Raw genomic sequence first — 15,077 nt, 5'->3', positions numbered from 1 at the left:
TGATGTTCAGTTCACTAAACCTGAATAAACACCCAGCAGTCGTCTTCCCAAGGGTTCAGATTATGTCTGCTATCAAATAGCATTTCCGATCCCGAGATCAACTGTACTATGCGTCGCATGAATCCATAAAAACAAAATCGCACGCAAAACTGAGACCGAAACTAAATTTGAGCTCGAACTCAGACCAAGTTGAAGTCGAACACCCTAAACCTAAAACGCAGAACGATTTCAATGCTGACTACCTGAGCAATATGATTCGTACCTTGAGGCAGAGTTTTGGATTTGTTTTATTTGTTGTTGTTTTGTTGTTGTTGTAGTTCATCATGTTCCTGGTAAAAATTTTTTGCGTCTTGTGCAAACACACAGACTTTGAGTCTGAGCAACTGGGGAGAGATAACAAAAGAAACACGTTATCCTTTTTTTTCATGTTAATGGTTTATGGTTTCCTTGTTTTGGTAATAGAAACAGGAATAGGAATAGGAGTTGGAATATGAATAGGGCGCAGGAGTGAATATAATAAGAGCGTCTAATGCCGGGGAATCCATTTCCATTTCTTATTTTTGCGACTCATCCACTACTTAGGATATACGTACACAGAAAAAGATCGTTTTCAACTTAATCAATTGAACTTGGTATTGATTTTTACACTATTTTTACTATTAATTGATTGATTTACTGCTTCTATTTCCAAGTCCATCTTTAAACCTTTATACCTTTAGAAGGCATAATTTAGGAATTATAATGCTTTATTTCTTCCAGTGTTGGCTTAAACACAGAGCGTAAATCAGTGAAAAACTACCTTTCCGGGCTGAAAAGCCAAAATGCGTCTTTGTTGCCCATGTTCCATCTGCCTTATATGCGTAGTTTCAGGAACTAGTTTTCCGTCTTCGTTTGCCTTGCAAAAGGCTACGCAGCTGTTTCGCCATAAGTCCATTGTTTGCAGATTATAAATGCGTAAGAGTACGATCCATAAGTCCTGGAGTGTGTCTCAGTTTCTGTTTTAGACTAGGGAGATTGAATTACCATTTGAACAGGTGTCCCTTTCCCTTGATTTTTACTAATAATGTAATCACAGTGAAGGCTGCAACCCTCACACAGTTATGAACTGTAAAATCCAGGGGATGCAACTATTACTAAACAAATTCAAATCTATGGCAATGACAATATTCGAGCCAGTCGGTGAGAATGGGTGGTGGACGAAGTTATGAAAAGTATCTACGCATCTGCATCCGTAGACGTCGTCTAGTCGGGAACTGTACTCGCTCGACATTTGAAATTCAAATTGTGGCGGCGTTGAAAGCGTATTTCAATTTCCCCCTTTTGTGGAGTGCCCGGCAGATTGAGAGATTGCCAAATCACATTTCACAGAGCTCGGCTCTAAAGTTAGGCAAATGTATTTACATATTTAGCCAAGAAGCTGAAAGAAAAAAGTGACAAAACACAAAGATACTTTTTAGTTGCAGGGTTGCGCAGGCAAACTGAGATACAGATACAAACACAAAGACCCGAGTTGAGATATTTACCCCGAGATACGCAGTAGAATGGGTTGCCGCTGATGATGATGATGATGGGGGGAAGAAATAACCAAGGCAATAATCTAATGTATTCAAAATTATATCTATGCACAATTCTATGTGAATATCTGTATGTTTATGGGTTTTTGTGTAACTGTATTAATGGGCTAAAAATTCGTGATTACCATGAAGCCATTTGAATTCGGATTTTGCCCTCGGATTTTTATTAACGAACTTTCTGAGAACTCGCCCAGCCCACCGCCCTCTTCCGTTCCGTTGGCTATATAGAAATCAGAACCATTGTCTTATGGGTAACAAATTTTCCATCAATTTCCCCGCCCAGATTTCATCACGAACCGCGAAGTACACCCTTGACAGAAGGGGGTTGCTACATATTTCCAAAGCTATTTTGAATTCGAGTTGGTTGGGGAAAAAGCCAAAATGCCGAAATGATGCATTAAACTGCTGAAAGATGTGCGAATTAGTTGCGACCAGTTGGGATTCGTCGGGTGGGAGGTAAAGTGGGATGAATTCGGTGAGATCGGTGAATTGAGTTGTTGAACTGGAATGATTGTTGAGTGTGCTGCGTGTGAAGGGTCTGGCTGGCTGGTGCAAAGTTCAGGAAGAGAAACAATTGAAACATTTTAGGGGGAACAAGATTTATGTTCTTTTATTGAAAGCTAATATCAAAGTAAGAATGCTTAAATTACTTTGTTACATTTGGTTTTTAAAAAGGTTTTTTAACATAAATCAAATTAAAACGTTATCTTATAAAATACTTTGCTTTACTGCAATAGTTACGCAAAAAAAAAACTGAAATCTGACACAGGAAAGGACATATTTGAAAGAAAAATCTCTCCATACATAATGAGATTTCTTTCTTATCTTCAGTTTGAAATCCCCGGATTTTAAAAGAAGTCCTTGGCCCTGCCTAGAATTTCATCAAGCAAATGACAGGCATCCGTCCCTCAGAGATGACTCTCCCACATTGTCATTGTTAAATGTGCATGGCTACAATAATTAATTTTCCCAAATCCCGATATCAGATTTATCTGTGGAAAACGTTTTAAGCCTCCCCCTAACCAGAAATAAAAGAAATGAGCAAACGAAGAGCCGAGAACAAAAACCAAACAAAAAACGAATGCGAACAATAAGAGATATTTTTAAATGGAAAATTTCGTATTTAATCCTCACTATGTCCCATACCTTTCTCACACATCCATCCCGGCAATCCATGTACCCATCTATCTGTCGGCCGGCTCTTAACTAACCCAACCTTAGAATGCCTCGGATAATTCAGTTTTCAGTGGTTGTTGTAATTCATCACCTACAAATCAATCATTTTGACGAAGCAACTCACTAAAAAAAAAGAACGTTCGAACCCGAAAGAACAACGAAATAAAAGGAATATCGCACTAAGAACGGAGCGTATAAAATGCACACACACTGGACTGAGCGAATGGGTGCGAGCGGGATGGATGGAGGGACAATAGATCAATGCTTCAATATCAAAGAGTCGGCTTGACCTTTTAACGCAACTTTTTTTTTCAAAAGGTGAGGGGTGAGTCGAGAAACTCACTATCGGGAGATGCGAGATGGAAGCCTGTCCCAGCTCGACTAATTGTCTCCCAATGGATCACTCTCTGAGTTTTTACACTAAGAAAAATACCTTGGGAATATGATCTTAAACACCTTTGAATATAAAAAAAATGATGCTATAGTTTTACTTTTTTAATGAAAATTTTATTGAAAGTATGCATCAAGAAGAGTAAAAAAGATTTTTATTTTGAATTTGTATTTTATTAATCAAGTAACTTTATTTTGTTATCTAAAAATAAAACTGAGAGTTTTATAAAGAAATAACAACGACATAAGACTGCAGAGTAATTTTAAACAATATTAGGAAGTGATAGGTACTGGCAATCGCTTTTTTATCATTATTTTAAATGCTAATGTTTCGTTTGGTATTTTCCTCGGTGCATCTCTCTCTATTTTGGACGCATGAAAAATGTTTTCATTCCATAGATTTATGTAGATAGGCTTGCCAAGGTGTGGTGTAGGTGAGCGAACGCATTTCTATGTGTGCGCAGTGTGTCTGTGTGTGCCGGCACTTAATTTGTTGTATTTGTGTGCTGCATCATTTTGGTGTGAGATTACGCATTTTGAGTTCCCTGCCTGATCTTTGACGATCCTTTCAGAATTGGAATTCTCATCTTGTCTTGGCTTAGTTTACAATGCTTTTTTGATTAGGCCACGAAGGTGGGCCCCCTCCCCTTCCCTCCTCGTACGTGATTGGTATTATTCATCACTTGTCCTTCGCTCGTATCCTCATATCTTTGGCATTTGTTTCTTCGCTTCGTTTTCAGGCTTATCGGGCTAGATTTGTTTAGGCACAACCTTGGCAGTGTTTAATTAAAATTTTAAGTATGTTCAGGTAGCTTCGTTGCTTACTTTGTCTTGGTATCTGCGTTTTTGGTAGGTAGAATCAAAAATTTTCTAATTTATTTAGTTGCCACAGGAAGTCGTAAAACATTTGTCCTCACTGACCATGATTTTGCTGTCCTGCAACAACATTTTCTAATTGATTTTTATGGATTTTTACTCAGACATTTACAGGACTTTTACTGAGGGAAAGTTTTCTCTATTGAAATGGGCTGTAAGGGGTGAGCATTGAGCTGGTGGGGGACAGGGGGGCTCGAAGGGGTCAACAGCCAAAAACTGAAAAGTTTTACGTAGTCTTAACAATGAATGCAGTCGATAAGTAGTGGCGTAAGTACGATTTCATTTCTACACACACAAAAGCAAACTGCAAGCAATACGAACCGAGCAATGGAATTGGTTTAAATTAAATTCTTACCGAACCAATTGATGCTCTCAAATTTATTGATGAAATACCTGCAAACAAACAATTTCTTAAATATATATTTAAAAGGCTTTAAGTGAAGAATTTTTGGAGTTTTTTGTTAGGGCTAATCCCTTTTGGTTTGGGCGTTTTTATAAAAAAATCTAAAAATGGTTGAATTGTAAATACTACAAAAAGAGAGAATTTTGTTTAAAGAAATTAAAAACCATAAATTAAAGTAGCAGCTTCAATTAAAATGGATAATAGCCTTAATTATCTACTAATAAAGTTCTTAGAAAGAGTTAAAACTAAGATATTCAATTGGTTTTAATAAACTAGCACAAGGTTCCTTGTGTTAAAAAATGTTTTTAAAATTTTTAATATACTAAGTTCTTGTCATTTGGCCTTTTAAAATGTTGTTTGTTTCTTAAAAACGTTTTGCTTATTCCAGAACATTTGTTTTCTCTTCCGAAATTGACCAACCTTTGGCCAGAATTTACAGACCCTAAAAGTTAGGGTAAAGTCAAAAGTTTGCCTCGTACTCCTCCACCCTTCAATGGAGACCGAATCGACTCAAGGCACAGCTGTTGGCAAAGAGGAAGAAGTTGGATAAGAGAGGCGAGCAGAAATGAAAAGAAAAGGACAGCAGGCGGCGAAGGACGGGGAAGGGGGATGGACTCAAAATAGTCATTGTAATAAGAAAATTTTGATTTCATTTTTAGTATTTGTATAAAATTTAATAACGCCGCACAAGATGGCTGACTTTGCAAAGGGCCGGCCAACAACAAAGGAGCGAGCAGGATGAAGTTATGAGAGAGCGAGAGGGGTGGCATGGGCCGGCTGTGTGGGGTAACTAAAACGCTTAAAACACACAATCTCGTTTCGGGTTCGGTTGGGATTTCGGGGTTACGCTTAAACTCTAAGTACATTTTAACTTAACTGCCTTTTTTTTGTTGTTGTTCTTTCGTTTTTGGTTTTTCGTTAGTTGGTCCTGCCCTTTACCCCTTATCCTTTCCCATGGCGAATTGTAAGGCTAGATGGCAAAAAACCCAGATGATGATGCCGATGCCAATGATGATTATTACGGTTCTGTGGGGGGGTTTTATCAAGGGGTGGTGACTTGGGTGGTGGTTCCTCAACTTCTAACTTGACTTTGTGTGTGTGTGTGTGTGTGTGTATGTGTGTTCGTTCGCCTGAGTACAATTATAAATTTTTGGAATTGTTGTAATTTAGTTTGTTTGTTTGCCAGTTGGATATGCTAGCTGCTTCTGCTTGCTCTCTCCTCTAATATCCCCTTCTCCCTCTACTGGCTAGTTCGAATGTATATTTGCGCTAGGGTTTTTCCTTTGTTATATACTAGCTTTGATTGCGTTCCCGAAGAGAAAGTGAAGCAAGCACATTGATACCCATCAATTAGTCAGGGGTTCAATGAAACTATATTTAGGCTGTGCGATGTGGCAGCAGCTGCTATTGCTATTATCTTATTATTTCGTTAATATTCTCTTTTTAAAACACATTAATAAATTTTTTTTTTACTAACAAACACTTGACCTTGAGCCGGCAAAAATTAGAAAATTAAATAGAAAGGTCGCCAGAAAACTAAACTAACAAGGATAGGTAAAGTTTTTAGACAATGTTTCTATCCTCACTGTACCCCTCACATCCCGCATAATCCGTTACCTCAACCCGAAATACCCATCATACCCTTTGACACCCTATTCATAACGGGTATAAAAACTTTCCTCCTAACTGCGATTTCCACTGCGACTGCTGCCTTTGCTGATTATCACGATAAAGCATAATGATTACATTTTTAGTAGAAGCCGCTTGTGAGAGTGTGCGTGCAGGACGGCAGCATGGTAAATGCTGTTTGTGCGAAAGAGAGGCGTAATTATTGTTCGCAAAACGTCGAGTTTTTGAACTTGTTGGGATTTGGATTGGAATTGAAATTGGGTTTGGGTTAGGGTTTAGGTTTTCGGGTTCAGGTTCGGGTTTGGGGAGGGTTTGCCATTGCCGAGCTGGGGAGTTTAAGCGGCATTGGCTTGCACTTGATTAATTGCGATTTATGTATATGCGATATAGAACTTTTGTGTGTAATTACGGACGGGTTGGTAACTGTTATAACGGTCGTTGACATGAGGGTTCCTTTCGTTTCCTCTCATTCGTTTGCTGTGAAATTCGAGTAACAAGCGAGGTGATAAAAGGAAAGGGGGAGGGTCCCTGATAACTCCCAAAATTATGCTATGCAGCTGCAACATCCTTCGCTTTTTTCTTTTCTCCTTTTTTTTTTTTGGTAAGAGAAGAATTATATTTTGCTGGCTGAGCAAATAATTCTGATTTAATATTTGTTGTTTTTTTTTTGGGAGAGCGCACTGTTGCTGTTGTTGTAGCCGCATTTTTGCCTTTTTGTTTTGCTTGGCACATTTGGCGAAGACACACAGACACCCACACTTCAAAAGAGCCAGAATGAGAGAGACAAAGAGAGCGGAGTTGGCAATCAGCCCAAGTTAAAGTACAATTGCCCGCTATTGTGATTACTTTTGGCCCACATTCAAAGCCAACACACGCACACTATAGAAACAAAGAGAGATTTACGCTCTTCAGCATGTTCCCTTTCCTTCGCTCATTTCACGAAGTCGTACCCGAACGCGCTCACCGCTCTTCGGGTCTTGCCGTATCTGTGTGCGTTTGTAAATTGATTTTATTAGTTTTGCGTTGTTGTTGTGTGTTTGCCGCTGCCGCTGCCGCTGCCGACGTCAATGGCGGCGTCGGCAGCGCAGCGCTGATGATTTTAAAAAAATTTTGAATTGCCCGCCCTTTAGTCAGTAACTAAACGTGCAGCAGTGCGAACGCGCGCAGCGGCAAAATTCCAGCGTTCTTGGCTCTCATCCGGCGTTCTTCCCCTAATCAATCATCCAAAAACCCGCCATTTAAACACACAACTAAATAACATTTTAAATCGGTTCTCGAGTGATTATACAACCAACATAGAAACAAATTTACCAATGTGAACATGTGCAATTAGTTTGCAGAAACTAACTAAAGAAAAAACAAAAAACAAAAAAAAAAAGAAAAACTTTTAAAACTCTTGCTTCTGGGATTATCAACAAACAAAAGCCAGAAAAATACTTTTCGCAGGATTTGTGGCAAGGATAAACAAAACCTCCAAACAGACAATCAAAATGGTAAATATTTAGCTTTGATAAGAGAACCTAAGTGTTTTACAAAGACCTGAAACTATGGTCGTATGCTATGACTTAAAGAGATACGAACTTATCAATAACTCCGAAAATACAAAGCCAAAAAAAGGGATTTAAATGGTTATCCAAATTTGTTATTTAATTGATAATGTCTGCGCAACTTTATTCTCCATCGTTACTAACTTAATAGATCACAGAAACACATTTTTTGTAATCTCTAGAACAATGTCTTCGATATAAAGACCATACAGAATAAACCAGAACGAAATCCCTTTATTTGTAGGAGTAAGAGTAATAAATCACTAAATTATTAGCGCATAACAAAAAAATACGATAGCGCTGAAAATCTCTTAAATGAGTATTGGCCCATATAAACGTTTTGGAAATACATTTTCATATGCCCTGTGAGTCAGCGCGCACTGCTAATTTCTATTTTATTAGCCAAGTTTGTGTGACTTGGCTGACACTCCTTAGTCTTAGTCATTAGCCAACTCGCAAATGTCTTGGTATCTTTACCTGCCAGTTGTGTGGGTTAGATTGCTTATTATAAAGTAAAATAAAATGAGATACCAATGGAGATATTACGATTTAGAATGGCAAATACTTTTTATTTGGCACGCACTCGACGCTGCGACGTACATACAAATTTAGCTTAATCTCTTTGCTTGCATATTAATTTCTGCTCAATATTATTGGCATCGGTAATTTCTATAATTTCCGGCGCTGCTGATTCGTTTAACTTAAGCGACTGCACCCATAAAAGGCGACTCTGATTTGTGTTTCGCGATTTATTTGCTCTGGTAGCCATAAACCAATATGCACACTATACAATTAAGCCATTGACGTATCACTTCCGTTTCCAAACTAATATAATTCCAGTGAATTTCATATATACTCTGACAAAATTAAACTCGTTGAGGATCCCAAGTTACCAAACTATCGCCAAGCGAATTCCTATGGTTATCCCTTGGGGTTTCCAAAATATATTTCCTCTGACATTCAAGCTTGGCTTGAGCTAAAAAAATCGATTGATAAATATGGTTTTAATGGGTTTCATACTAACTCTTAAAATTCTTGCATAGCAAAATGATAAACTGAATTCTAATCACATTATGTGAGTAACTTTAGAAAGAGGAAGCAAGTTAACTAAAAAAATCGGGGTATAATTGATAAACCGGAACTCTTATATCACCAAAAATTTTAAACATAATTACTCTGCAAAATCTTAAACTTTTAAAAATTTTTTGCCATCACAATTTTGAAATGGTTATGTACATATTTAATTTGCAAATTAATTGTAATAAATGCAAACTATGAAGAAAAATTAAGAAAAATTTGTGGTTTCTGCTTTTTTGAGAAGTATCGCAAATGATGCGCCATATGTGAGGATACATTTGTATCTGTATCTGTGTGTAGATGTTGGCGGGATACAAATAAACTTTTGGCACATTAAGAACGCCGCAAAATGCGAAGAGTCAGCCAAATATGAAATTATGATCACGATTATGATTATGATGTTGTTATAATTAGAGAACAACGAAAGCGAAAAACGATTCATAATAATTCAAAAATTGACTTTAAGCAGTCGTCGCCGTACATAGTTCTTCGCTCCGAGTTTGGCCAGCTGCCGTCGCCAGATCGTACGGATCGGATCGTATCGTTCAGATCGTTCAGATCCATATGGAATTTAGTTATGGTCTTAGTTGGGGGCTGCTATTTTTAAGTGGACGCACACACACACACGTCTGCAATTACACTTTTCGAGTGCTTAATCACAGCCGAAACTTTTACACAAATCATATTCCCCAATATGTGTGTGTAGTTCCCCTGTCCACCCCGCATTTTCCGTTTTCCACTGCTTTCATTCAGGGCGTGCGCCTGCCGCTTGCAACTTTTCCCTGCCGCATTTGCTTTGGTTTTTCCATTGAAAAGTCGGGCGAGAATGTGCACGATATGTTTCCACTCAAAATGCTCGAGCGGCCGGAGGAGAGATGAAACGACCAACGACCACATTTGTTTTATTAATTGCCACTCTTACCAACACATGCTTAAGACTCGTGGCCGATAATCGTGGAATACGCTGTTTTATATGGCATAATCATAATTGGCCAAAAAGTGTCTGTAATGAGCAATACGAATTGAAAATTACTTGGCTACACATTTGGAAAATGTTTCCACAGAAGATCTCCCCATTAATTCGATTTCAAATATCAGGCTTTCTTCAGAGGATGCTGAATCTAACGATTGGATATTTTAGCTTGGAAAACTGCGGATTCTACTCACTGAAAATAGGAAATGGCCACGAAAAATGTTTTATGGGATACTAAAACTAATGTTGAAACGTAAAAGAAAATAATTAAATTGACAGTTTCAGCATGGGTTGTGTAATATAGCATCGGAAAACATTTTATGGGGGTCGTAAAAAATTGATATTATTTTAAAAGTAGGTATTAGTAAAGATCTCAACAAAGTCTATATTATATAAGTTTATAACAAGTACCGAATATCCATTATTTTTGTTTTATTGCCCGAAATTGTTTATTAATATCCAAAGTTAATATTTTAAAGTGATTTTAAACAAAGGATATTTAAAATATGTTGGTTGTGCAAACGAAAAAGAAAATCAAATAAGTAAAGTCTACAATATACAATACAAATTCGGTGTGTTAAAGATTATTTGGTTTTTGTAACATATGTATTAAAAATCATTTACTGAGCTTTTAAGTGAAACTGTCCACATATTTTTTAACTTTACTTGCTATTTTTTTACAATCCATTTAAGCGAGAATACGATACGACCACATTTAGAGCTTTGTCAGCTGCCAACCCCCCCCTTTTATTGGCTGTCTATTGAAATGGCAATTATTTGAATTTATTTTTAATGCTCACAAAAGCACATATTTGAGTATCTGTGAGTTGAGGGATGTGGGAGGTCGGAAAGTCTTCCATGGCTCATTTTCACCATCTGGAATAGGATTGGATCTGATTCCATGTGTGTGTATTTGCGGTTGACTACTTAATTTCCAAGTGCCATAAAAATTTCGATTTGGAATTCAAATAGAAAGGTTGCCTGCTCTCGCCCTTATTCAATCTTTCATTTGGCGTTGAAAGTAAGTTGTCTTATTTATTGGCTCTACGCTTATAAATATTTAAAAAGCATCAAATGAAAATAAACAATTAGTATATTTATCGGCACTTGGTATCAGAGGACAGCCATGGCGATTCCCTTTAAAAGCCAATTGCTGAAATGTTTATTCTAATGGCTAAGGAATTTTCCATAATTTTTTGTTTCCATCTCTGGTTGTGAGAATGCCTCAACTGTCGAATGCAAATTCGTTCCATCACTCACATAGTTTTTCATAATTTCTAAAGCGGAAAATTAATGCAAGTGTAAGAAAAGTGCCCGTCGCAAACAATGCTTGTCCATCTGTTCAGCTGTCTATCAGTCAGTCAATACCTCACTTCCTCAGTCACTCAGTTAGTCAGTCAGTCAAGCCAGGCGACAGCCGCAGCCGGTTCAGGTTGAGTCACCTTATGTTATGCTCATGTGGATGCCGGTTTATGCTTTAGGCTTTTTATTTCACCTATCGACACATCCTTGCTGGCTTGAAGATGACAACGTAAGTAACAGATCTTGGAAAAAATATTTAAAATATATTTTAAATTTAAAGTTATACGTGTTACAGGTCATAGGAAAAACATTGAAATAGTATTTACAATTAAAATGCTTAGATTATGTGTTGTGAAAACTAAAAGTTTTTTAGCAAAAGCTTTTCTTTTAAAAACAAAGCACTTAGAAACACAACAAATTCTTAAAAATTATACTTATTATTAACAAGTTTTGTATTTTTTCAGTTGTTTAATTGAAATGTTTAAAAAAAAATGCTAAAATATACTATATATACATTTTTAAGAGTCCTATGCCAAACCCTTTCATACTCAATGCAATTTTTTTCACTTTGCTGATTAAATCCGATAATTGAATTAACAATTTCCAAATGCCATTTTCGAAATGCTTGACTAACCAGATATGAATAACATTTAATGATGCTAAAGCTTATGTATTTGCTACATACGTTTCCAATGGGATTTCACGCTTTTCCGGGACACACGCGACCGCCTCACGTGGCCATCACCATCTCCATCTCCTACTCCGCGAAACGTTCGCGCATTCACAATGGGCAAGTACCCCCGCCCAAAAAACCGTCTTTTCAGTTTCGGGACTTAATCCCCCGGCCCCTGAAGTCGAGACAATAAAACGGGCAATCAATCAATGCACGTGTTTCATATTTTTGATATTGCCGCTGACGAGAATTTTCGGACAAATTAGTCAGAGTTGGAGTGGGTTGGTTTAGCTATTGCAACATCGACATGAAAACGACATCGGGGTAAACAAATTCCCGAGAATATCGAGAGCCAAAGTCCGCGACATCACCCGAAAGTCGCTCAATTAGAGACGATTTAAATTTATAGATACGACGGTTAGGCAATGCATGCACGACCGAGGAGAATGTCTTAATTAATTTTAATTATTTTCAATGAGCGACTATGAAATACAAAACATTTCCCCCAACTAAGAAGGCGAACGCGAGTCGGGCCCTCGATAAGAGGAGCAATTAAGTAGCGAATTAATAGCAATCGACTTATAAATATGATGGTACCCTCAGGCATTCTGGGTTCTACATAGGTTGCTCTTTCCCATTTGTTTTTCCTGCATATGAGCATTGGGTGTGTGCTATGCCGTTTAACCCGATCCGTCGCCCTCTGTTTTCCCCCCCCCCCCCTGAATATTTGGGGTAAACTTTTCACGCCACCAAATTCGTGGCTTTGCATTTTCCAAGCCGCCAGTTTTTCCATGTGTTTACATGCGGGCCAGAGACCCGCTCAACTCCGGTCGCCTGCTCCCTGTTTTTCCTCTGGTGGGCCATTAATTTATTTGTCTGCAACATGCAAACCAATTGACAATCAAACGCAATTAGTCACAATAATCGAGAAATGGAAACGCATTTTCTGCCTATTGTTTGGCCCGAAAAATATTAATATTATTCGGGGCACTGATGAGAGCACATCTCGATTGCCTTGAAATCTTCATAATGTTCATAAATAATGATCAGCACAAGACAAAATAAATCATCCCAGGTAGCCGATGGGACAACGCCCCAAAGCGAGCTGCTGTCTACGATAGAATGACATAAAGTTAAAAAAGGTACCTGAAAAGTGTTCCGACTTTGTATTTTATTTAGAATCAATTTATAACAATTAAACAGTTAATGAATAATCTTAATGCTTTTTGTAAATACAATATACTGTACATAGTTTTAAAGTCAACAAAAATTTTATGTTTCGGTATTGTTTTATACTATTTTAAAGGTGTTTTTTGCAAATTCGAAATGTTTAGTCATTTTATGCCTCTGTTTGAAGGACGTTTTTACCAATAAAGTGGACAAGTAATAAATATTTGTAAGTCGCAGCTTGGCTTATAAATCCATTAACAACCAAAGATCAAATAGAACTCTCACGCAGATGTCAGAAACTCAAAACTTGGCCCACATTGGTCTGTACTTCTGTTGTTTTTTTTTTATCCCGATACCCTTCAGTTGCGTTTGAAGTTTCACAGAATTAATCGGAATTTTTTTTTTTATTTGATACCGAGATTAGCTAACGTTGATATATGGTATGGCTTGGGCGAAATATAGGGGAGCGGGTCTTTGGCATCCAGTTAGTGGTGAAAAAGAGCAAAAACAGGGCTGCCAGAGCACCAAAAGGGGTTGTCGACGACGGCGTCATCATCCTCATAATGATCTTCATTGTCGTGGCCGGGAATTCAGCATTTCGCATGGCGTGCACTTAATAAAATAGGATTAACATTTTATAGTGAGCCTCGTGCGCTCTCTTTCCTACTCAAAGTATCCGTCTCTTTCTGTGATTATGAGTGTGCCAAAGTGTGTGTGTGTGTGTGTGTGTTTGAGTTCCTCTGTTCCTTTTGTACAATTTCAACAACTGCGCATTGCTGGGGTTTTTATTTGCCTTGCTGAATGAATGTCGAATGTGTGTGTCTGTATGTCCAACCAGTTATTGGAATAATGACAGCTGTGTGATATGGACTCAAAAACTCAACTCAAGAAATACTTCAGCCGAAGGCCATTTGTCCTTTGGAGCTAATTCATGTGCTAGAGTTCTGTAAAAAGTTTGGGTAAAGTTTAAAAAGAACACAGAAGGGGCGGGCGTGTTCGTGGAATGTTTATAATAAAATTAGGTCGTATTGTTTTTGATCCTCTAAGAAACTATCTTAAAGATTGTTCTGGAAGAGATTTTAAATGAGTTAGGCAGCGAAATAGGCAATTGCATCTGGGAATAACTTAAGAAACTTAAAAAAAAACTACAAACTTCATTTATTATGGAATAAGTCTCAAAGAAAAACACCCAATTAGGAAGCTTTTAGCAGTCATTAATTGCTATCATTTTGCTATTATAAATTAATATTGACTTCTCTCCGCCATCTTAGTACCTTGAATGTACTCTAAGATTTGGTCCTTCGATTCCGGATGAACGCAATAGTGATTGGCTTGGCAATTACTGTTGTCTGCCGTATCTGTTTCTGTGAGATACTTTTATTCTGTACGCCGTGGCATAACTTATGCTTCAACGCGTACCATTTAAGCATAAATCGCGCTGTCACCCCGATCTGCCTTTTGTCATCATCATCAGAGCCAGAGTCGCAGTCCCTCTTCGTTCCTGAGCCTCGGTCTTCTGCTTGGTTTTGATTGTTTTTGTTGTCGTTAAAATATTTTTTGGGTGTGTTCTGTATTTTAATAGCTCGATGCGAAGAGAAGCCCAAAACGCTTGCGCACTGCTGCCACTTCCTTTCGTCTCGCACACCCTTTACATTACCCCCGCCGATATATTGTAGCTTAGCTTGTTTAATTTCTTTCGAATTTGTCAGAGGGAAAAGGAGACCAAACCGAAAGTAACATGATTTCAGTTTTTACTTGAAGTAAATCGGGAGATATTTTGAGTGATATACACACACAGATACACAGATACAAAGATACAAAGATGCCCACTCGCATCGACTGCTAATCCCTCACACGTCTCAGTTTTTGGTTATTTCGACAGCATACACTCACAGTCGAAGAGGAAGCGAGAGCGACTCACTTGGAATTATTAAAACCTAATCTTGATTCTACAATTTCAGTTAGGGTTCAGACCATCCAAGAAACGAGGGGATATGCACTGAAAGTGCGGGGGAGTGGGCAGAGGATGTTATATATTTTAATACGAGTCCGCGATGCGATCGCACGATCGTCGCCACGCAGGTATGCGCGTTAAAATCGGAGATTTGATCACGACACCCCCACCTTCAAATTCCCTCTGAATTTAGTCTCGATTTTAGGTTATTATTTCTATGGGAGCTATATGCTATAGACGTCCGATTTTGATAAAATTTATACCATAATTCTGAAATAATTAAACATTGCTATATGTCGAAGAACTAAACAAAAAATTAAAAAACAGAAAAGT

At 37.9% G+C, this 15,077-nt stretch overlaps 1 protein-coding gene across 6 annotated transcripts in view; it reads left to right on the top strand.

Annotated features, from left to right (window-relative positions):
• The window catches only part of LOC128254696 (uncharacterized protein DDB_G0283357), a 41,664-nt gene that overhangs the window by 12,907 nt on the left and 13,680 nt on the right, over positions 1-15,077 (top strand). The window contains exon 1 of one of the 6 annotated variants that reach the window (XM_052983923.1): positions 7,179-7,541. The exons of the other annotated variants lie outside the window; for them this stretch is intronic. Coding sequence (XP_052839883.1) covers positions 7,539-7,541 — 3 coding nt within the window. The 5' untranslated portion in view covers positions 7,179-7,538. Of the gene's footprint in view, positions 1-7,178; positions 7,542-15,077 lie in introns of those variants that run through there. 6 annotated transcript variants of the gene reach the window in all.

The sequence above is a fragment of the Drosophila gunungcola genome, assembly GCF_025200985.1.
Source record: "Drosophila gunungcola strain Sukarami chromosome 2R unlocalized genomic scaffold, Dgunungcola_SK_2 000006F, whole genome shotgun sequence".
NCBI classification, from domain to species: Eukaryota; Metazoa; Arthropoda; class Insecta; order Diptera; family Drosophilidae; genus Drosophila; species Drosophila gunungcola.
Note: the sequence above shows the minus strand (reverse complement) of the source record. Positions and strands in the feature narration are given on the sequence as shown.